This window comes from Nyctereutes procyonoides, unplaced genomic scaffold (assembly GCF_905146905.1).
Source record: "Nyctereutes procyonoides isolate TBG_1078 unplaced genomic scaffold, NYPRO_anot_genome, whole genome shotgun sequence".
Classification (NCBI taxonomy): domain Eukaryota; kingdom Metazoa; phylum Chordata; class Mammalia; order Carnivora; family Canidae; genus Nyctereutes; species Nyctereutes procyonoides.
Window position 1 is genome coordinate 202,801 of NW_026575112.1, and position 25,695 is coordinate 228,495.

Genomic DNA, 25,695 nt, shown 5'->3' on the forward strand with positions numbered 1-25,695 from the left:
CTCTCTCTGTCTCTCTGTGACTATCATAAATAAATAAAAAAAAGAAATTGTGTTATTAAATGAATGAATGAGTTCAACGTACCTATACATTTGTTCAAATAGAAATGATCTTAAGTTATAATGTTATCTATCTATGCCTGCTATTTATTCGACTGCCCTTGTAGATTTGAGACATGAAATTTGACAAAAATAGCAATTTGTAAGATTTTATAATTTTTTTAATGTTTCATAAAAAGCAATTAAATTAGTTTTTAATGTTATTATTTTACCATTTTAGAAGGAAATTATGATAGTTTCAGCAATTATCTAGAATATAGTTTGAGGTTTGTAATGCAGGTGACTATTTCCTCTTCTGTTTTTAATTTGTAAATAACTCAGACATGCTGCTAGAGGTGCTGTGAGAATCATGTGAGTTGAATGGATTCTTATATTTTTAAAGTAGGTTTGATGGAGAAGTGTGGTGTTTCTATTCACTACACTCTTCCTGGTAGATGTATGTTTATATGAATAGATACACACATTCTCATATATCACATACAAAACACATTAAAAACATCTTAGCCAGTCTCTTTCAGCAGGTGAGGAAATTTGGACCTATAAATCTTGACACTTCTTTCTGTTTCACATGATCGTTACACACAATGCTTAAGTGCTAATTGAAATGACATTTTCATTTTTTTATACAATTGTAATTCCTTCCTTTTAGTAGTCACTTCTTAAGGCAAACCTGGCTTTTCTCAGGGATGTGGACTAAGAAATTCAAGTATACTTGACAGACTTCTTATTTAGTTTCTTGTTGGGCAGATGCACACAGGTCTGTGCAGCCTCCAAGACTATACTCCAACAACTGCTCTAGGTGCCTGGGGTCATCCTCTCAGTCAAAATATTAAAATCAGAGCAGCTGGGTGTCTCAGTTGGTTAAACATCTGACTCTTGATATCAGTGCAGGTCTTGATCTCAGGATCTCAATCTCAGGGTCATGAGTTCAGGCTCTGCATTGGCCTCCATGCTGGGTAGAGAGCATACTTTAAAAAAATGGCATTCTCCATTTTGTCTCCAGGCGTATTTAAATAAAATGTTTGTATTTTGACCCTTCCTTCTGTTGTCTCTATGGTGTTTTTGTGAAGGGATATAGAATTAAGGAGCTGATTAAAAAAATTAAAAGCATATAATCCATCTTGGCTGTGTTCAAAATTAGTGAAGAACATGACTCATTTCAAAAGGTTTGGCCCCAGACGTGAGGCTTGTTACTCTTACTCTTGTGGCATATAAAGCTCCAGTTACTTATAAAATAAGGAAAATACTCATCTCTCAAACTAGTGTATGAGCACTTAGCAATATATATGAGAACCATGGTACAATCATTGGCACCTAATTTGGGGTTGGTAAATACCAGCTTTATTACCATCATCAGTGACATGGACCATCCCTGAAGACATGTTCCTATAGATAAAGGATATTTTTTGTAACTATAACTGATTAGTGGTTTACATTGAATAAAAATCCAAGCAATTGTCTTGTTATATTGATATTAAAAGTTTTAGATTTTCTATTAGATTTTCTTATTTTGGGGGTGTCTGGGTGGCTTAGTCAGTTAAGTGTCTGCTTTTGGCTCAGGTCATGATCCCAGGGTCCCAGAATGGAGCCCTACATAGGGCTTCCTGGTCTGCGGGGAGACTGCTTCTCCATTTGCCCTTTTCCTTGCTTGTACTCCCTCTCTCTCTCTCTCTCTCTCTCTCTCCCTCTCTGTGTGTGTGTGTGTGTGTGTGCGTGTGTATCAAATAAATAAAATCTTTAAAAATATTTTCTTTAATTTGGCTACTCTTCACTTTTTTTTTCAGTTTTTTGATTGAAGACTTACTTGTCCTAAGAAGAACTGTGCTGTTTATGTATAACTTGTTTTATTTGAACAAAAAGCCATTGCTCAGTTCTAAAATTTTTGCACTAACACAATAATATTAATAATAATACAAGTAAAAATAGATGACATTTATTATGTGTTCACTGTTGTTTGGCCTAATTCTATGTGTTCAGCATTTATAAACTCCTTTAATATTCTTATCCATACTAAGAAATAAGTCACACACATAGAAATTTGATATGTGAAAATTGGATTTACAAGGTCGAGAAATTAAATTGTCTTTTACCTATTTTACCTTCCAAAAGAATAATTTAAACCTGTACAAAGTTAAAATTCCTTAGAAACATGCTTTAACTAAAATAGTTCAATTGTTTTAGAGGCACAAGATTTTCAGGAATATATGTAGAATGTAAGTCTTCTGATAAAGATAATGTAATTTTTTGTAATACTTACTTCTAACTCCCTCGTAGTCTCTCAATTATATTTCTTATTTATGTATTAGTTCAGAGGAACCCATTTTTCTACATTTTTTGACCTCAAAACAATAACAGTAGAATGTAATCTATGAAGAAGAACCACTAGTGATTATATATTTATAGACTCTTTCCCTGCTCAGGACTTCTTTTTGGCACTAAATTTGGTCACTAAACAATTTAACTAAAACATAGGATATCGGCATTTTATTATGTATGTATTCATACAGATTGAGGATCATTCAAGATAACTTCCTAAAAGTCTCAATTTATTCATTTTTATTTTTAAAAGATTTTATTTATTTATCTATCTATCTATTTATTTATTTGAGAAAGAGAGACAGAGAGAGAGAGAAAGACAGAGAGAGAGAGAAAGAGAGACAGAGAGAAAGGAGCAGTATGGGGAGGGGCAGAGGGAGAAGCAGACTCCCCATGGAACAGCGAGCCAGACACAGGGCTTGATCCCGGAATCCTGGGATCAGGACCTGAGCTGAAGGCAGATGCTTAATCCACTGACCCACCCAGGAACTCCTTTAAAGTCTCAATTTATAGACAAGAAAATTGTGCTTCCATTTGCTAAGGTCCATAAGTTCTAAACCAAGGCAGGTTCGCAATAGCAAACCTATTTTTGTGACATCAAAGTGTGGAAGTGAAATATGGCTAAGCTTTATGGAAACTGTTAATAATCTGACTTTTCAGAGAGATGGAAGATTCTTAGAAACATTTGAAGCTAACATCACTGGTAGGTAAAGGGATGATAAAGGCAGGAGGTCTTCAGCTCCATATGTGATGACCTTTCTCTCTACTCTTTTTTCCAGAGTTTATGAACAACAGGGGAGATATATTTTCTGTGCCAGACTAAGGCTCATATATCTTTCCAATTATTTCTTAAACTTGTGAAATTTTAATTTAAATCTGGACTTTAGGTGACATTTTCGTGAATCACCATTCAGTATTTTAAAAATCCCAACATTGTATAACTGTAGTTGGAAATAGAAGATAGCCATTAAAAAATGAAACTTCATAGCTGGACAAACGTGACCACAAATCTTGTCCCCCCCCCCAATTATTAGGTGTGCATTGTGTTAATGAATTACATAAACTGTTTTGATTTTTTTTGTTGTTGTTTTTTGTTTTTAGATACCTGTCTCAAGTAGGGTGCTAGGAAAATTAACTGAGAAATTAGTTAATGTAACTAAATTAGAGCCCTTCTGTAAGCACCTGACACATGGAAAAACATTCAGTAGAAAGACAAACTGAATATGATTTTGCTAATATGTGGAATTTAAGAAAGAAAACAAAAAAGGAAAAAGGGAGATGAAACAAACTATAGAACAAATTGATGGTTACCAGAGGGAATATGAGTGGGAGGATGGGTGAAATAGGTGTTAGAGATTTAAAAAAAAAAATCAGTGTTAGTGCTACTTTTACTTTGAAAAGTTTCAAACTAAATAAATTCATTATTTATTTGTCTATTCATTGCTAATGGTAACAAAAGTAGCTTAATTCTTTCTTCAAGAAAAGAGATGCTTATTTTAGTAGCAGGAGTGAAGGAGCCTAAAAATTTCAATTTAAAATATCTTCAGAAATACATGATACAAAAGGAAATTTGAAAGAATTGAATTTTTTTAAAGATCGCAATAAAATCATTTCTTAGCTTTTATATATATTTTCACTTTGTTGACTTTGAAATGAAGCATGTCATGTTGCCAACTATTTTGTAAAATCTAAAACCTAATAAAAGGGATCGATACAATAACAATGTTAATAATTAAGTATAATAGAGACACTTATGAAATGTTTGCTGTGTTGGGAACCATGCAATGCCCTTTGTCTTTAAATATTTTCTTTCTTTCTTTCTTTCTTTCTTTCTTTCTTTCTTTCTTTCTTTCTTTCTTTCTTTCTTTCTTTCTTCTTTCTCTTTCTTTCTTTCTTTCTTTCTTTCTTTCTTTCTTTCTTTTTCTTTCTTAGAGAAAGAGAGAGAGACCATGAGGAGGGGGAGGGGCAGAGGGAGAGGGGCACAGAGACTCCCTGCTGAGGAGAGCCTGACCCTGAGCTCAATCCCAGGACCCCAAGATTATGACCTGAGCCAAAGTCAGACGCTTAATCAACTGAGCCAGGTGCCCTGGCATTGCCTTTTATATTTAAAGTCTTATTTAATCCACATAAGCACTCCAAGAGAAAGTATCTATTGCTACCTTTTGCAATTAGGAAACCAAGATACACAAATGTCAAATAATTTACCAATGGAAACAGCTCTTGGAAAAGCAGAGATAATTGCCAAACTGTGGGAATAAAGAGTCCACATTCCTAACTACATACTTATATTAAATAGGCAGTGAATTATAATCATGTAAAGTGACTTCACTGAACTAAACTGGTACAGGATCAGTGTCACTAAATAATGTCAAGGTCACTCTGTTGGTGCTATCTCTTAGCTAAATGCAGAAAGTATTAGGGAAATTATCCATAGTGTTAAAGCCAAAATTCCTTGCTATTAATTTTGACATGTTTTCCAGATTATCTATGCAGCAACTTGAAATACAAGAAACCAGATGTTGATCTATTTCAGTACAACCCAATTTTTTCAATACGACACAGAATCCAAATAAAGCCACTATTCCCCCATACTCTGTTCCTTTGATTTTGGAGAAGATGTCATGGTCAAGCAGGCTTAGAATTCTGCCCCCCCCCCCAGCTCTCTCTGGCTCTCCCTCTTTCACTCTTTTATTTCTCCTTTTACAATTCAAAAACTTAAAAGTTATAGAATACTTTTCCTATGGAATCACAAATGGAACAGTGGGTAAGACATATCCTGATTGAACTTCAGCTCTGAAAGTGAGGAATTCAAACCTATCATTTATCAGCATTGTAACTCTAGGTAAGACACAGTTCAAAGTCCTCTGATCCCTTCCTGTCCAATGCTTTTTCAGTTATTTGACAGCCAAACACAACTTTGCTATAACTCTTTTCAGTGCATTTTTTACCTCCTGATTTCTCAAGCTGTAGATCAATGGGTTTAACATGGGAATCACTACCACATAAAACACTGAAGCAAATTTATCTCTGTTCAGAGAATGGCTTGACTTGGGCAGTAGGTACATAAAAATGATTGTCCCATAAAATATTGTGATGGAGGTTAGGTGGGAAGCACATGTAGAAAAGGCTTTCTGTCTTCCTTCAGTAGAATGGATCCTTAGGATGGTAAAGAAGATGAAGATATAAGAAATTATTACAAGTAGTAGAGAGCAGAGGGTATTGAATCCAGCAATGATGAACAACATCAGCTCTTTGAGGTGAGTGTCAGAGCAGGCCAGAGCAACCAAGGGAACATCATCACAATAAAAGTGGTTGATCACATTGGAGCCACAAAAAGACAAGCGGAATGTTGCCACTGTCTGTATGAGACCCACTGTGAATCCATAAGCATATGTGCTAGCAATCATTCGATTACAGAACTTTCTAGGCATGAGAATGATGTAGAGTAGAGGGTTGCAGATGGCCACATACCGATCATAGGCCATGATTGCAAGCAAATACAGTTCACAAACTACAAATGTGATGAAGCAGCACACCTGAAGGGCGCATGCATAAAATGTTATACTTTTCACATCACACAGAAAATTCACCAAGGTGTTTGGGGTGACAGATGAAGTAAAACAAAAATCAACAAAAGCCAGGTGGTTGAGAAAAAAGTACATGGGTGTGTGAAGCTGAGGGCTGACTTGGATGAGCGCAATCATACCGAGATTACCCATGACACTAGCTAAATAGATGATTAGGAATATACCAAAGAGAATGGCTTGAAGCTCTGGATTATCAGTGAGCCCCAAGAGGATAAACTCAGATACTACTGAATGATTGCCTCTAGCCATGGAAGAGATTTTAAAGTTTTTTTTTTTTTTAAATCCTCCAGGGCATATGTTCTGAATATTCTTGTCTCCATTGGCAATAATCAAGCAGAGGTTAGGAGATGGTTCTGACCCACCATGATCCGATCTTGAACACATTCACAGGAGAATCTTCATGTTAGTTCTGGCTTCAAAATGAAGTCATTTGTCCTAGGCAGCAATTCAAAAAGATAAAACTCTGGGTGGATTTGTAAAAACAGAAAGACGGTATTTTATTTAAATTATTACAGAATTGAAGGATCTATGTCATAACTATTTTTAATAGAGGAAAATAAAGATTGAGCATTATGTGAAATAGATAAAATATTTTTAAATTGTTGAAATAGATTAAATAAAATCATACTAATTCCTTTGAAATTTTTAATCAACAGGAAACAAAAATTCAAAAAAATCGATGCCAGAAAAGGTAATATGAAAAGTCATATACAAAATTTTGCGTACTTATGACCTCTATACCAAATATTCAGTATAATTTTTGTTTTATGTTGTTCTCTTACTATTATTTCTAGTTTTCCTACAATGTCATGTAGTATTTGTGAATTAACAGGTGAAAAAGTCCCACACTTAACCATCTGAGCTACCCAGGTGCCCCAGGTGGTTATTCTTTAGACAGTACTTTGAAGAGTTCTTCCATTGCCTCACAAGCTGTGATCTCATATCTTTCTCTCCCAGCTCTTATTCTTTCAGTATGGATACTTCTCTGATGTATTGGAGTGTGGGTAGCTCTTACTCCGATATTACAAAGCTCTCCCACATCTTCAATCATTTTATTTTCCTTTCCTTAAACCAAAATTTGGGTCCCCCTCGAAAACCTACTTCTTTCCAGGTCACTTCTTCACAGGCCACTCCATCTGAATGAAACTATCCACGTATTTCAAATCTGGCAGGTAAGATAAGGCATTGTTCATGTTTGGAACAGTGTCCTTATTTATTATTATGTCTTGCACTTGTGCTAACTACCCTGATGCTTCAAGGCTTATACCCATATTTATTGTTATCATACGTATTTGGGTCCGTGTCCGGGTCCCTCCCTCTTACTCCTTGAAGACTCAGGTACTAATATCACTGTACCTCTGCCACAAAGTTGTTGTCCGTGCCCATACACCCCACATATTTAAAAATATGGCTTCCCAGATTCTTGATCTTGATATCAGTGCTCTCACCACCATTCTACTTGGGCATCCTACTGTCATGGTTCCATTTTGAAAATTATTTTATCTCGAACTGGATTAATGCTAAACATCCAAAATCAAAACATTATCTTATGATCACAGCTTTCTACCCTTTTTTTTCACATCAGTTATGACACTACAACTTTTCCTTTATGGATACATGTCACCATTTCTTTAACTTTACTCATTATCCTGAATCTATTGGCAACTCCTTTATTTAACTCTTACTCTGTGATGGGTTACTACAATGACTCTTAACTGCATCCAAATTTTCTGTCCCTATTTCCTCCCAGATATACCAAAATTTGGGTATTTTGAAATATTCCTGTCTTTATGATTGTTCCTGAACTACCAAGAACACCATTTAGGCAAAAGTGAATTATTAAAATGCATTTGTAATACATTTGTACATGTAATACATGTAAAAAATGTATTATATTTAAAATCAAGTAGTCACTTACTTGACCTGCTCTTTTGCAGAACACTGTTTGTATCTCAGTCTGCCTGCAGTCATTTCATACCCTTTGGATGCCTTCATACTCCTGTACCATCCCCTTACTATCAGTAGTTAACAGTTCTGACCTCACAGAGAGACTTATGGCCATAAAATAGAACATTTCTCAACTTCCTGTCACCAGTGATGCAAAACTGCCTTCTTTCACATCTAGCCTTTCCACTATTTGGGGAGTGGGGCTGTTATTTTCTAAATTTATATTTTTGTTCCCAAACTTTTATGTCTTCCATTTCTTCTTCCTCTATCAATTCAGTCTTTCCCACCAATCTTAAAATATGCAAAAAGCCTCACCAGTGACTTCTGACTTCTTTTCCTTTATCTTCCATTAAGCTCTTTTCTTTATCCCTGCAGTACTAAACATCCTGGAAAAGTCATTACTTCATCCTTCACGTTGATATATCAGTCAACCGTATTCTGAAATCTGTTCTCAGCATAATGGCAATGCAACAACTCATTCCAGGTTCAACAATGCTCTTCTTATTCCCAAAGACAGTGAGGACATCTTTTTATGGCATCTTGGTAACATCAGACATCTTTGACATCAGCTTTCCTCATGATAACCTTTGGGTTTGGTTTGGTTTTGTTTCCAAGTTACTAGAATCTTTGGGTTTTCCTATATTTCTGTGTACTTTTATTCCTTGATGGCTCTGCTTCCCTTGTTTATGCTTTAAATAGACTATTACTCTGCAGTTCTTTCCTCAGCCAACTCATGTCATTTTTTCACATTTCTCCTGAGAGTGCTCATCTAATGCTATAGGGAAAATTATCATTTATATGCTGGTAATACAAAAATTGAAGTTTCCAGGTCAGATTTCTCCTCTGAACTCCAAGTATATATATTTAATAGGTTCCCAGACTACTTAATTTAGGTATACCCAATGCACCTAAATTTAGTAGGTTCAAAAGAAAATTCAGCAATCCAAGGCTCACCCTATCCTGCTCATATGCATGTTTTTTCTAACTCAGTGAATGGTGTTGTTTCTTAACCAGTTATCCACATAAGAAACCAAGAAAAAATTATTCATATATCTAACTTCCATCAATAAGCAATGCATTATTAAACACTACTAATTATTTAACTTGTTTAAAAAATCTGTGTAGTTCTAACACCTTCTATATTCTTTTGTTTAGGACTCTCAAAAATTTCCAGATTATTGCCCTCTAACATTTATTTTATCCAGAAGTCTTGCACTCTTTCTGTGCAGTAGTGCCTTAAGTGTAATTTCTGACATGTAATCTCTGTGTTCCAGCCATGTAGCAGACTATTCGTTTCTCAGATGTGACTGGATTTTGTACACAGTTGGGTCAGAGTACTCCTCTGTCCTCTAGTTGGCTACAATCTTTCTATTTATCCTTCAGATCTCAGGTGAAATTTCCCTTTTTTTCTAGATGTGTTTCATTACTTCTCAAGTGTTTAATCCAACAATTCATTCTTCTGTTAATTTGTTTGTAACCTGCTCTAAATGTCAAATTCCTAGAAAACAAAGATAGTTTTATATTTTCCCATTTTTCCCTCTAATATCTTGTAGGACTCAGCAATTCATAGATGGTCCCAATATAATAGTAGAATAATGGAAAAAATAAACACAAAGTTTGTATTACTTCAGACCCTTTTCTACTACCTCAATTACCTTGATATTTTTCCCCTACTACATACTTCCTTTTAGTGACCCACAGTATAAACAAAAAGAGTCCAACATACTAGAGGCAAATTCTGTGAATACTTAACATTACTAAAGTACAGGAAGTATATTTTGTATTATTTGTTGATCCCTCTACATTTTAAATACATTTTCTTTGTATTACATCAGTTTAAGCAATTTCTGGAAAAACAAAACAAGGTGATGTTTCACAAGCATGAGCAATTATGTTAAGGTTAATCTTTTGGGATACTATTTGCTTAACATTCAAGGAACAATCATTTGAAATTTCATATTACTGTGCTGAGCCCAGTTATAATAAAGAACTAATAACTAACACAAAGATTATTTTAACACATGGGGAAAAAAACTCACACAATATTTAAGTATATTTTATTTAGTTTTTTTCTTTCAGTATGAATTTTACTAAATTTCAAAATTTAGTAATAGGTAGCAATATGCATTCAATCAAAGTTCATTAGCTTGCTGTTGAACTTTGCAAGGCTATCAAATACTGATTTAAATTGCACCAAAGATCCAACCCTACATCTGAAAGTTAGTATCTGTTGAGCTGTAGGCAAATGATAGTTAAACCATGTATTTCTTATCCACCTGGAGGTACATTTAACTTAATCTGATTAATTGTTTGAAAGTTCTGGTCAGAGAGGAACATGACTTAAAATGAACTTCATTTTGTTTCCTGAAGCCTTTAGGAAAGCATTTAAGGCAAGCTAACCGCAGAGAAATGAACACTCCTCTTCAAACTCTTTAGCAGACTCTGTTTCTCTCTATTCCACATATACAAATATGTATAGAGTGATTCATAGAAAGATACATAGAAAATCATAGACAATTGTTTATTTTTATAAAAGAAAAAAATAACAATTGTCTTATTACATGTAAATATTTTATCCTAGGAATATTGCTTTATTGAGTTTTTATAGCCCATTATACCCAACAGAATTAAAATAGCAACGAAAATCTAAAACATAAATTCTACAGAAGCCACCATACTTTTGCATTTTAATATTCTGCATTTTATTTTTATTTTGTATTTTTTTGCAGTTTTTAAAACTAATCTTTAGTAATTATACTCAAGTCTCTTTCTTCAGAGACTTGAGAAACATCTATCAGCATGTACACAGCTATGAGCCTCTGAGAATATGTTCATTTTTGTTTTAGAAAGATATTTTCAACTTTTTCCTTCTGTCAAAATCATAAAATCTATTTTTAGGATTTATACTTAGAACAAATTTATTTTATTATATTATTATTATTATTATTATTATTATTATTTATTTCTTTTTTTGGAGAGGGAGAGGTAAGGGAGGGGCAGATGGAGAAGGAGGGAGAGAATCTTAACAGTTTTCACAACCAATACCAATGTGGAGCCTGATGTGGGGCTCCATCTCATGACTGTGAAATTGTGATTGAGTTGAAATCAACAGTTGGCTGCTTAACTGACTGAACCACCCAGGCACCCCAGAACTAATTTAATCTTTAAAAATTTCAATTCTTTCTGTATTATTGTTTCAACTATCTGTTGCAATACAAGAAAACACCCCAAACCTTGAAGGCCTAAAGAAACCATGATTTGTTATCTTGTGACTCTGTGGGCTCACTAGACAATCCTTCCCCTATGGTAGCAATTGGGCAGTAGGATGGATGTATGGCCCAAATAATTTTGATCACAACTGACACTTGGTGAGGCTGCCAGCTGGAATATTTTCTTTTATGCAAGTGACATTTCCAGGTGTCTAGTTTGGGCTTCCAACAATATGGTGTTTGGGCTCTAAAATTTAGCATTCCCACAGAGAAAGAGTTAAGCCTTAGAAATTACAGTGTAGCATCACTTGTGAGCATTTTGTTTTATAAAGGAAGTCAAAGGACCAGAGTCCATAAGAAAGGTAACTATACAAGTGTGTGAATATAGACATAGGGATTTGTGTGGACTATGTGGTAATAATCTACCACAACTATGATTTTCCCAAATCTGCCTCAAGGCACTTAAGTAAAATGAACTTACAAAAAATATGGCACCTTGAATCATTATTAGTCAATGTCTGAGAGTATTAAAACCCATGAATTTTGAACTCAGAAGCATTTGACCCCAAATCCTAACTTTGCTACATATAAGCTATGTGTTCTTGAACAAGTTACTATTATTTTTAAAATTCAGTTGTTTATAAAATGGAGATAATGCACACCACACAAGCTTAATAATTATTTAACTTGAGAATAATGCATATGCTAATATGGATCAATGAAGAATTTCCTACCCTTAGTTTCTCTTCCAAAAAAGAGAAAAAAATAATTATTTATGGCAGACTTCTTCAAGGATATGTAAACTCTTTACTTTCAAAATTTGTTCACGTACCTGGAAGATGTTATGCTAAGTGAAATAAAAATATAAATTCATATTTCTTAAATATATATGACTTTTACTTGTCAATTATACTCAAAAAACATAAAAATGTCCATTTGGGCTTTTATCATATTGATATTTCACAAAGCATAATATAAGTTTATCATATTGATAGAATCTTGCTAATCACACCTGGTGAACTGTGAGTGGCAAGATCTCTTGATGCTTTCATAACATATAGGAGTCAAAATTTTGGAGGAAAAACCTGAAAATATTCAGAGTACAGTAGTTTCCTAAGTACATTTTCTTTAAGTTAATATGGAGAAAATTTGGCCCAAAGGAATGATGCACACTGATTCATAGACAGTGATAAATACTGTTGGACAGTTGGCAAAGGGACTGAGAATAACAAATCTCCAAAAATATGGCATTCTAGGGGAAAGGATTTTAGATGAATTTGTAGGAGTGGGTACAAAACAGGCTGATATAATTTTTTTACTACTAAAAGGTAACTATAGTAAAGGGTTTGGAACAATGAGGAGGCCTAAAGAACCTATCATATAGAGAGAAGCCACCTACTCTTCTCTCTTGCAATCCCAGGACTATCTGTGACACCAAGCAGAGTAGCCACAATGTTAGGAATGAAGCCTATGAATGCATCCAATAACATGGGCTGCCTTCTACCACTACCAACATTGGGTGTCCAATCTGTTAGAAGCAGGAACCTCTGCTGAGTCCTAAATACGCCATCATTCTTTTGAGAGACAAGTCAGAAACACTGTGGTAAGTCAATTATATCAAACTACCTTAGTATTGAAGGGCACAGCAATTTGTTCATACTGAAATCAATAGATTGAAGGAAGGAGTACTTCCTTCCCACAGCTTAAAGGATACCTAATTCACTGGAATGGTAAATAACAGAATATTGTTTCAGAAGAAGTATATTTTACAACAGCAAAAGTTTGATATGACCATGGCATATAATGAATAATCTTAACATGTATCTTGTTACCAACAATGAGCTGACTTGACAAGAAATCTGAATGGCATATTGACAGCTCAGCTACGTAGAGCACAGTCCTCCATGATACACTGTAGGTTACAAACCAGTGACAATATAGGTTATGGTGTCTTCAATAGCATACAATCATGGGTCTAGGAATGAAGAAGTGGTTTTAGGATTGGCCCTTCTTGTAATTACATTCTGTGACCCAATTTCCGAATTTTTATTTCCTCTTCCTACAATATTAGTCTATTCTAGGTTATAGTTTTGGGATTTCAGAAGGCAAATATTTCCACCAGGGTCTCAACGACTCTTTTAACAAGCTGCAATCTGTGACAACTTTATGCCAATGGAGCAGCAGGCCAGGAATGAATTGGTGTGCTGGCTAAGGCAGTCAGTTCTAATTAACATAAGAAGATAGGGGTGCCAACACACAATTGGGCCAGGAAAACTATACCTGGAACAGAGGAATTCACAAAGCATCTTTAGAACTTCTATGCCCAGTGATAATGTCAGTGCCAATGGGCAACTGCAAAAAGTACACATTAAGAAGGACACGGTAATTAGATTCTCAGTAACTAAGTGGCATAAGGGTTATGTCACCCCATTCAGGAATAACTAGTGCAGCCAAAGGCCTGGGTGAATGTGAGGGAAATATAGAAGGGGAAATGCTTGAAAAGTCATATTAAAATATTGAGCCAAGAGAATTTGGCATTGCTTACAAAACTAAACACACTATTGCCATATGATCCAGCAGTTGTGTTCATTGATATTTAACCAAAGGAGTGCAGAACTTCTATCCACACAGAAATAAGCACACTGATGTTTATAGCAGCTTTATCCCTAATTACCAAAACTTGGAAGCAGCTGTCATTTGGTGGGGGAATGGGTAAATAAAGTGTGGTACATTCAGACAGTAGAAGGTCTTCAGTAGTAAAATATATATATATATATATATATATATATATATATATATATATATGAACTATCAAGCCATGAAAAGCATGGAGGAAACACCAATTATCACCAAGTGAAAAAAGGCCCATCTGAAAAGGTTGCATGCTATATGTTTCTAACTCTATGACATTCTAGAAAAGGCAAAACCGCAGAGACAATAAAAAAGATTAGCAGTTGTCAGTGGTGGGAGCAGTGGAGGACAGATGAATAAATAAAGCACAGAGGATTTTTAAGGCAATGAAAATACTCTGTATAATAAATATCATAATGATGGATATAAGTCATTGTACATTTGTCCCAACCCATACAATGTACAGCACCAAGAGTGAAACCTAAGATGAACTATGGACTTTGGATGATTATAATATGTCAATATAGTTTCATCCATTGTGACAAATGTACCTTTCTGCTGAAAGATGTTGATAATGGGGGGGGGGGCGTGTCTGTGCAGGTGTGGCACTAGGGATCTGTGAGAAGTTTCTGTATCTTTCTCTCAGTTTTGTGGTAAACTTAGAAGTGCTCTACAAAAATAAAGTCTTCTAAAAAATGTTTAACCATATCAATAGGGACATTTAAAGTAAAGAGAAAGGTCACTTATCAGGCATTTCAAAACCAAAACCCTTCAAACAACCATCTTGTTATTTTTTTAATAAATTAATTTTTTATTGGTGTTCAATTTACCAACATACAGAATAACACCCAGTGCTCATCCCGTCAAGTGTCCCCCTCAGTGCCCGTCACCCATTCACCCCCACCCCCAACCCTCCTCCCCTTCCACCACCCCTAGTTCGTTTCCCAGAGTTAGGAGTCATTATGTTCTGTCTCCCTTTCTGATATTTCCCACACATTTCTTCTCCCTTCCCTTTATATTCCCTTTCACTATTATTTATATTCCCCAAATGAAGGAGAACATACACTGTTTGTCCTTCTCCGATTGACTTACTTCACTCAGCATAATACCCTCCAGTTCCATCCACGTTGAAGTAAATGGTGGGTATTTGTCGTTTCTAATGGCTGAGGAATATTCCATTGTATGCATAAACCACATCTTCTTTATCCATTCATCTTTCGATGGGCACCGAAGCTCCTTCCACAGTTTGGCTATTGTGGACATTGCTGCTAGAAACATCGGGGTACAGTCAACAAAACTAAAAAACAACCTACAGAATGGGAGAAAACATTTGCAAATGACGTATCAGATAAAGGGCTAGTTTCCAAGATCTATAAAGAACTTCTTAAACTCAACACCAAAGAAACAAACAATCCAATCATGAAATGGGCAAAAGACATGAAGAGAAATCTCACAGAGGAAGACATAGACATGGTCAACATGCACATGAGAAAATGCTCTGCATCACTTGCCATCAGGGAAATACAAATCAAAACCACAATGAGATACCACCTCACACCAGTGAGAATGGGGAAAATTAACAAGGCAGGAAACCACAAATGTTGGAGAGGATGCGGAGAAAAGGGAACCCTCTTGCACTGTTGGTGGGAATGTGACCTGGTGCAGCCACTCTGGAAAACTGTGTGGAGGTTCCTCAAAGAGTTAAAAATAGACCTGCCCTATGACCCAACAATTGCACTGTTAGGGATTTACCTCAAAGATTCAGATACAATGAAACGCCAGGACACCTGCACCCTGATGTTTCTAGCATCTTGTTATTTTTTACTCCAGTTCAACTATGGAAGAAAATCGTAGCTGGTATTTTCAGTAACATCTGTATAGTTGATGTGTCACAAGACCACCTAAAATTCTAAACATTACAGTGAAATAAGATAAAGTTACAATTTTAAGGTGCTTTGTTCTTTGTCTCTGTTGTGAAGGGTCTCATGGAAAAACAGAATGGTTGGTTTTATCTCTTTTTTAGAATTCAATCATTGAATGAGTAATGTGTAAGAAAACCAAGAAAACACCTATTTTTTTCAAGGAACTAGAGATCAGAGAACTGAGCTTCAGAGAACAAACATTTCTACATTTACTGGCACTGTACCATGTACAAGCCTTCATTGAAACATTCTTAATATTCAGCATTTTTTAGGAATAACACAACTCATTATCGATTACTAGAATATACCTTTTCAAATATTTTCTTGAAGGCATTTTTTACCTCCTGATTCCTCAAGCTGTAAATTAACGGGTTTAGCATGGGAATCACCACTGCATAGAATACTGAGGCAAATTTGTCTTTATCCAGTGAGTGGCTTGACTTGGGGCGCAGGTACATAAAGCTGAGGGTACCATAATACATAGTAATAGAAAACAGGTGAGAAGCACAGGTAGAAAAGGCTTTTTGTCTTCCTGCAGCAGAATGGATCTTTAAGATGGCAAAGACAATGAACCCATAGGATATAAGAACAATGATAAGAGAGCAGAAGACATTGAACCCAGCAATGATGAGCAACATCAATTCTTTGACTTGAGTGTCAGAGCAGGCCAGAGCAATCAAGGGAACATCATCACAGTAGAACTGGTTGACCACATTGGAGCCACAGAAAGACATGTGGAACGTAACCATTGTTTGTATGAGCCCCACAGTGAATCCATAAATATAAGAACTAGTGACCAACTGGATGCAGAGTTTCTTGGGCATGAGAATGATGTAGAGTAGAGGGCTACAGATGGCCACATACCGGTCATAGGCCATGACAGAGAGCATTAGTAATTCCCAAACTGAAAATGTGATAAAGCAACATACTTGAGTGGCACATGCATAAAATGGCATACTTTTAATTCCACGTAGAGAGTTCACCAGTGTGTTTGGAGTGATGGCAGAGGTACCATAAAAATCAACAAAAGCCAGATGACAGAGGAAAAAATACATGGGGGTGTGAAGTTGAGGACTGATTTGGATGAGCACAATCAAGCCAAGATTACCCAACACAGTAACTAAGTATATCAATAGGAATACACAGAAAAGAATGGCCTGAAGCTCCGGATTATCTGTGAGGCCCAAGAGAATAAACTCAGTGACTGCTGAATGATTGCCTTTTGCCCTGAAAGATGAGCAATAGACAATAAACAATAAATGACAAATCTACAATGAACTCTTTTAGAAGATACACCCTGAATAATCGTTACTCTGTAAGGAATAAATAATCAATTCAATGTGAGAAGATAGCCCTGGCAAACCAAGGTGTTATGTTAAATTCAGCCAAAGCAGAATCTGGATAAGCACTTTGTATTGTGTGTGGATTTCACTTATGCTTTCAACGTGAAAGCATTTGGTCCAGACAGAAGTTCCATGATATAAAATCCACTAGGAAGCTGTAGAAGAAGAAAGAGAGTATTTTGATTAAAATTTTATAATCAATACAATGGCAGAGCCTGTGCTATATTTTTCTTTAAATATAAATAAATAAAAAGGAACATTAAGAATCTAAGTGGCTTTTACAGCGTATCTCAAAATGATTTAAGTTGTAAGTGTATCTCATAAAATTGCTATAATTTCATCATTTTGTCAGAATATTAAAGATTACTGAAATCAAGTGGAGAAAATATAAAAGGGAAGTCAGAATCAAAATATTAGCACTATTTATTTATAGGCATCCTATTTGGTATAATTTTTACAATTTTCTTCTTTTTACTTACCTCTAGTTTCTTTTTCTTTTTTTTCAATACACACACATAATATTGATATTAAAGAAAAATAGGACTGCGATTTTTCTGGCTTGTCTTTTGGCAAAAAGCACACCAGGGAATGATTTTCCATATTGTAAAATAGCTTTCAGTGATTAGGAGACATTATTTTGCCTTCTTTCTTCAAGTATATAAATGACCCAAAGTGACTAGAATAGAAGCAGCGTTTAGAACAACTACATGTTCTATATGTTCTATAAAACATTTCCATAAAGCCAGGCTGGATTCTGAATGTATGAAAGCTTGCAAAATTGGAATCATTCCCTTTCCTTTCTTAAGCACAGCAGAGGATTAGTTAACTTGATTTTCCTTTATCACGACATTGTCTCATATTACTTCACATGATCAGGACACAGATGGTCAAGATAGATAAAACATAGTAAAATATAAAAAATACTTCCTTCACTTAAATTTTGATTAACATCTCCTTGGAAACTTTATCTTACTTAATATTTTATTTTTTCTCTCTCCCCTTTAGCATTTTTAGCTACACATCTTGGAACAGGCATCTACCCCCAATTTCTCAATCATATTTACTACAACTGACCCCTAATTTTATTTTTGCTTCCAGTCTTTCTTAGGTCTTTCTGTTCCTCACATTTTAGCTTATATGAACTTTTATAGACCAGTCTTCATTTTTATGTTCTTGTGATATAATCCTTCAATGTCTTACCTTAGCTACCAAGATAGAATTCTAAGGTCTTTAATAAGGCTGACATAACTCTTGAAAATCTAATTCCTTCATCTCAGAACAGGCTGGTTTCTTGTGATTTTCTTCATATAGTATTTATATCACAGGTATTCCAAACTACCATAGTGATTTGAATGTAAGCCACAATTTTATACACATTATTATCTTTGCCCAGAACACTTTCCCTTTGTCTTCCCTTTTTTTTTTCTTTTTTCTTTTTTTTTTTTTTTTACTTCTCTTCTACTACACTTTCTGTGCTCTGTTGTACCATTTCCTTTTGGAGGCTTTCCTGGCCTCTCATGGCAGATTAAGTGGTCCTCATATATACATTTTTGCAGACATTGATTCTTTCAACATAGCCCTTGCTACACTATATGGCAACCAATGGTTAACATGTCTGTAGAACATTCTAAATTTAAACATGCTATTTCTAAGAAATAATATTTGTATTTTATACCCAATTTAATCACCTACCTTTTATAGTATCTAATACCAAGAAGATGGTCAATAACTATCAGTTCAATAATTAAGTGAATAAAGTTATAGATATGTAAGTCAAGATATATTTTCCCTATGATCTGATATCTTTCAATATTCAATACACTGTTATTCAGTTCAACCACAATCTCCTGAGTAGTCTGGTCTAGTGCTCCTGAAAGGGATCTTCATGAATCCAGTAACATTTAACATTATCTGGGTATTCAGAGACAACTTCATATTGTGTGTGTGGTCCCTCAGGAAAATTTTTTTGGGTATTCCATTATTTTTAACAAACATTGGATAACAATATAATTATACATATTCAAAAACAAGAAGTTATTTGATGTTTAGTGTTTGGGGACCAAATTATTTCCCTTGAAGTGATAGATCACCTGGGCTATTACTTAATGGAAGAATCTAGGGTAGAAGAACATTTTAATGATCTCTTTTGGGAAAACAGTTTGAGTAATTGCTATTTCCACTTCGATTATTTGCTATATCTGCTTTACCTTTTGTCACATTGGTTTCATATTAAAATTATGAATTTATTTAAAATAAACTTTTAGGTCCTGAGCCTTGTATTTAACAGCAGTTTTTGAAAACCATTGAACAAAAATCAATTTCCTGATTAGAAACATTGCAATCTTTTGTCTGAGATTAATGTCTCAAACCGTTGTCATGATTGACATTACAGTCCAAAAGCAAAGATGAATTTAAAAGAATGTTCATTATTCTCTTTGGTCTCTAGGAAACTAAATGCATACAAATCATAGGGCAACAAGAACTACCTTGTAGTCAATTCTCAGAAGTGAATGAACCTGTCTATCTAAATTTGCTTTCAATGAAAACAAATGGTGTCCATAGCATTGAACTACTCTGGCTGTTTAGCCTCAGCACCATCTACGCAGAATAGAAAACAGATGAGGTCTGAAGTAATATCTCCTTTTGGTTTTGATTTGCATTTTCCTCATGACTAACGATGTTGAACATCTTTTCATATACCTATTGACCTTTCACTCATCTTCCTTGAAAAAATATTTATAAAATGCTTTGTCCATTTGATAAGCAAACAAAGAAATACCTGTAAAGGAAATACAGCTGTTATCTTAGGGATGAGGAGGTCATAGCAAAACAAAGGGAAGAAAAGGAGATGAAGTCTGAGAATTTACATGAGTGCATCACTCAGAACTTTGTGGGTCAATGTAAAGCCTTTGCCTTTTGCTTTGAATAAAATGAGATGCACTAGAAGGTTTCTAAAATAAAGGTCTCTTTTTTTTTCTCACTTTGGATTTACTTTTGTTCTTTAATTCCTTAAAATTTCAATATGCCTCTAAAACCAAAAATGCATGGCAAAATATTTTCAAAATAATATTGTGTTACATATCTGTCAGCACTCACTTCATTCCCTGTCTTCCCTACAGGAAACTGCTTTTGTTCATTTTGACTTGTCCTTTCAATGTAGTTGTTTTTTTTTTTTTTTTAACCAGATGTAATAAAATACATGCACATATCTTTTTTTTTTTTTTTTTTTTTTTGAGAGAGAGAGAGAGAGAGAAAGAGAGGCTGGGGAGTGGCAGAGGGAGAGGGAAAGAGACAATCTTAATCTCCATGCTAAGTGTGGAGCCCTACAGGGGGCTAGATTTTATGACCCTGAGATCATGACCGAGCCAAAGTCAAGACGTAGATGCTTAACTGAGCCACTCAGGTCCCATATATATATATATATATAATATTTTTATATATAAAATATAATAATCTTTAATATTTAATAATCTTTTCTTCTTTCATATGAAATATACTTTTTTATTTCAGTAATATATTGATATTTCTTTTTAATATTTTTATGATTTAATAGTATATTCTCATGTTCATCATGTAGCACACCTAGAATCATCCTCATTTCTGGAATAGCTGTCCTTACCATTGGATATTTGGGTACCAATATGTTGCTAATATAAATAATATCCCAGCAAATAACTTTGCACATGTGTTCTTTTGCATCTTGTGCTAGTATTTATTTGAGATAGTTTCTTAGTGTTGTGCCCGAGATTGCGAATCCGAGAAACCACCGAGGAGCCGACACTGATGCAAACACACGAGGGTTTATTTACAAGCTCAGCCTGGGTCCAAGTGCACCCGACACAGCAGAGCAGGGACTTGGACCCCGAGACTAAGAGGCTGAGCAACTTTATAGGGGCCAGTGGCCAATGGGATAAGCAGAAAGTTGCACAGTCATGCTGGTCCACTCGCAGGTGGCCGATTGAATTACATTTTACCCTAAAGTATCCATTTGAACCGGCCTATCACTGAGCCGATTTCCGATTAGGGTGTGCCCTGGGTTTGACTAGGGTGGGGCAGTGCCCTAAGCAGGTCGGCACAAGGCGGGTACTGCACAAAATGGAGTCAGTCCTGCTCTGCTTGTCCAGGGGTAGGGGATTTTTGTTAAATTTCTTGGGTCCCACACTTAGAAGAGGGATTGTTGACTGTAGTAATTTTGCTAGATATTGCCACATATCTCTCCATAGGCATTACATGATTTTTCTATCAGCAGTACATTACAGTATCTATTTCCCCTCACCTAGACAAATTTTTGTGTTTTGAAATCCTCATGAGAATTGATATCTCTCAATGTTTTATATTTAAGTTGAAGGAGACTGTCAGCTAGATGGTATTTCCCCTTTCCCTTTGCATACAAATCTGGATTTTTTGAGATCTAAGCTTCTAAAAGAAAAAGCTTATAAATTATTGGTTAAATGATACCTTTAATAATTTGTGGTTGAATCAATCAATAAAGGATGGATATCAATGAGTTAATTGTCACTTAAAAATAAGAAATGAGATGTCCAGAATTTAGATCATGTAAATAGGATGTGGGGATCAAAATGGACTTTTGGAATATTGCAGCGTTTAACAGAATGTCTGACTCATTTCTCCAATTATGTTATTAAAAAATGTTTACAGAATGAGCGTTAAAAGTGAAAGGATCATTTCTCAGCCTTTTGGTTAAGATCAAGTGTAAACAAATTAAGGAAATTTGTCAGCTCATTTTTTTACATTAATGAGAATTGTGTCTTCTAGCAACAGGTCTTATTGAAAACATTCTTGAATTTTATTTCATCAATGGCTTCCTTCTTTATAGATCACCAGCATGCACTTATAGTAGCTTGATGAACTGTTGGGAAAATCAGTTCCAGGAGTACATAGTATTGATGATGCCAGCACTGTAGAATCTACCTGCATCTGACAATGAGGTGGCCAGAAATCAGACTGTGGCTTTTCCATGCCAACTCTGAGGGTATTCAGTTAGACCATATATCATCTATTTTATAGTAGAAGATACCTTTCCTATAATCCTTTTTTAAAAGATTTTAATTATTTATTTGACAGAGAGAGAGAGTACAAGCAGGGGGAGGCACAGACAAAAGAATAGGGAGAGGCAGGCTCCCCTCTGAGCTGGAAGCCTGATGTGGGGCTCCATCCCAGGACCCTAGGATTACGACCAGAGCCAAAGGCAGATGCTTAACTGACTGAACCACCAAGGCACCCCTTCCATAATTCTTTTCAAAACATTTTTACTTCCTGGTTCCTCAGGCTGTACATTAAAGGATTTAGCATGGGGATTACCACAATATTAGAAAACAGAAGCTATCTTGTCAGTATCTAGAGAATGGCTTGTTTTTGGCTGCATATACATGAAGATGATTGTGCTATAAAATATAGTGAAGGAAGTCAGAGGGGAGGCACAAGTAGAAAATGCTTTTTGCCTACCTTCAGATGAATTAATCCTCAGAATGGCAAATAGAATGAATATGTAGGAGATGAAGATAATAATAAGAGAACAAAGGGTATTTAAACAGTAAGTGTGAACAATACTAGTTCTTTGGTATCTTTGTAATAGGTTTTACAACAAGCTGGACCAACCAGGGGAACATCATCACAGTAGAAGTGATTTATTATATTTGAATTACAGAAAGATAAGTGGAATGTAAGGACTGCCTGTAGGAAACCCACAGAAAAGCCATACAAATATGAACTAACCACCATTTGAATACAGACCCTTCTGTTAATGATAGTGGTGAAGGGTTGCAAATGGTGACATACCTATCATATGCCATGATGGAGAGCAAATACACTTCACAAACCACAAACATGATAAAGTAACACAAGTGAGTGGCACAAGCAGGTAAGGATATCTCTTAATTTCTTGGAGACGGTTCACCAGGGTGTTAGGGGAAATAGAAGAGGTCTAGCAAAAATCCAGGAAAAAAAGTAGGATGCTGAGGAAAAAATACATAGGTGGGTATTAGCTGAGAATTGATATGAATTAGCATAATTAACCCAAGATTACCCGTGACACTAATTAAGTAAATCAATAGAAAGACCCTGAAAAGAAGGGCTTGAAGCTCTGTTGTGTGAGTCCCAAGAGGTTGAACTCAGTTATATCTGAATTATTGCCTTTGGCCATGGAAGATATGTAGAAGCATTTCATATTGTTTTCTCTAGAACATCTATGCTATGCTGGATAATCTTCTACTTCTTGGATTAAGAATTTAACTCACACTTATTTTATGGTGACCTTATTGAAAAGATAATCCTCACTGGTCCTATGAGCCATTCTTAGGTTTCAATACTGCCTGCTTTTGTTTTAAGGGAATTGCTCCAGGAAGAAATTCCAACATGCTCAGTGGTCTGGGGGATTGATGAAGAAGACAGAATGTCTTGAATTAAAATGTGGAATCTCCTATATACAATGAAAAAACCTAGTATTACATATTAGCAGAAAAATATTTCAGTGATAAAAGAAATGGGAGCACATTTCAGAGTAATATATTAAGATTAAATACTGAACATTTCAACTTAACTGAGAATTAAAACAATCATGAGTCTCACTAAATATTACTCTTAGTGGGCTAGTCAATGCAATAAAGGAAGGGTTAAATATTATTTATAAAGTATATGATATTATATCTGCACCAATACATTCAGTGGAAAAATATTAGATTTGTTACAATTGTGGAAAACTCTTCTGTCACAAGTCAATATAATGAAAATGATGTTATGGTAAAAATGTAACTTCAAGGAAATGTGAAAATAAAATTTTTAGGATTCCATTTAAGATAATAAATTTAAAACCTAGGGTTTAATTTAATATTTAACTTAGCAAAATGTTGACCCTATATGTTCCTGTTGTTTATGTTTAAGCTGCATAAACTCATAGTTTCATATTATTTCTTAGTGGAATGGTATTTAGGAAAGAAGAAAAATTTATAAGTTTATTCAGATATATAATGCATGCTGGGTAAATCTATACTAAATAAACTTGCAAGAACAGCCTAGACATTTCTTATAGTGTAATGGAGATTTATTTATGTTTACAAATAGTAAACTATATTATAAACTACAGAATGTAAAATAAAGTGAGAATCTGTGACAGAACAGACACAGTTAATATACTGTGAACTTTATTAACTGGCTTTCAAAGAAAATGCTTATTTATAGCATCTGTTGATTTTCTGATTTCTATGGTGTAAATATTCCCACCACCACTGATTTCAAGCTACAAACTTGAAGCCATGAACATGGAGTTGGGAATAAACACAGATTATACCTTTTTCAAGCTATTAAGAGAAGCACTGATAGTAGTCACACAAAGTAGGTTAGTATTATAAGCAAAATAATATGAAATATTACATTATACCATATGCTAGAGAAAACTTAAAATCAATAAGTCTCTCTTCACAATATATTTGTATCTATAATTATAAATATCTCTCCCCAATATACTAATTAATTTCAAAGAGAAAAAGTTCATTTTATAAAATATGAAAGGATCAGCTAACAATAAGTTGTTCATTAGATTGATCAAATTAAAAGAATGATAATGCCCACAATTGGTAAAGATGTAGGAAAACAAATATAACCTTACACATCCAACGGAGGTGAGATTTGTCTTCATCTTCTTGGAAGCCGATGTAATAGTAAGCATCAAAATTATTTAAGTTAGTCTTGCCATTGATACAATGATTTTAATGTGAGGCAATTAGGGAAATAATAAAAGTAGGCAAGTATATGAGTGGTTTCATTTTTACTTACCAAAAAATGAATGTTGTCTAAATATATTCTGATAGTTATTCAGCTATTGTACATCTCAATACAATATTAAGTAGCTGATCAAAAGCTTAAATATGTTTACAGTTATTAATATTCTAAAATCTTCCCAGTATATCATGTTGAAAAGAGCAGCATGCTAAACAGATTATATATCGTTAAATGATTTCTGTATATGGACATCATATTATGACCTGTAAGTTACACCTATGAGGTGCTATTATGGCCCTTCCTCCCTCCCTACTCATTGAAATCATCCTTTATACTTTTGCATTCTACTCAGCTTCAGAACCTCGATTGCAATTTCACATGTACATTTTCATGTTACCATGCATCCACATCTATGAATACTGACAAATTAATTTTTCATATTGGTTATTCCTATGTTTTGTGCTTATCTGGTGCCCATATGGTGTTTGAAGTGTTCCTAATCATTTACCACTAAAAATGACTTCATGATTCCACATTTTTGGGGGGCAATAGTTCATTGTGATATGTGGCAAAAGTGGACTAATTTGTTAACAAATTAAAAACGATTCTCAAAGAGGACAAAAGCAATTTTCAAAATCACCAGATCTGAAGCAAAAATCATGACAACCGTTTTTTCTCATATTAAAATTATGTAGCAAATCTTCAGTTCTAATCTGAAGTTCTTAAATCTTTGAGTGATTTCCTAAATGTTCAGCATTTAAAATTAAGAGTAAGATATCTAAAAATTGTCAATTTATTTATTTATTTTAAAGATTTTATTTATTTCTTCATGAAAGGCACACAGAAAGAGAGGCAGAGACCTAGGCAGAGGGAGAAGCAGGCTCCATGCAGGGAGCCTGATGTAGGACTCCATCCAGGGACTCCAGGATTACACCCTGAGCTGAAG

The 25,695-nt window shown here is 34.8% G+C and overlaps 2 protein-coding genes and 1 pseudogene across 2 annotated transcripts; all 3 read right to left on the bottom strand.

The window, feature by feature from the left end:
• Positions 1 to 5,267: 5,267 nt before the first annotated feature.
• Positions 5,268 to 6,227, bottom strand: LOC129514944 (olfactory receptor 5AL1-like). Its single transcript, XM_055333635.1, has one exon. It carries the CDS (start codon positions 6,207 to 6,209, stop codon positions 5,268 to 5,270), a length of 942 nt encoding a protein of 313 aa, XP_055189610.1. The 5' UTR covers positions 6,210 to 6,227.
• Positions 6,228 to 15,956: 9,729 nt separating this feature from the next.
• Positions 15,957 to 18,531, bottom strand: LOC129514895 (olfactory receptor 5AL1-like). Its single transcript, XM_055333587.1, has 2 exons — positions 18,464 to 18,531; positions 15,957 to 16,896 (listed from the first exon to the last, which is right to left on the bottom strand). Exons 1-2 carry the CDS (start codon positions 18,529 to 18,531, stop codon positions 15,957 to 15,959), a joined length of 1,008 nt encoding a protein of 335 aa, XP_055189562.1.
• A 3,740-nt stretch (positions 18,532 to 22,271) lies between these two features.
• On the bottom strand, positions 22,272 to 23,175 carry LOC129514896 (olfactory receptor 5AL1-like; annotated as a pseudogene).
• Positions 23,176 to 25,695: the final 2,520 nt, after the last annotated feature.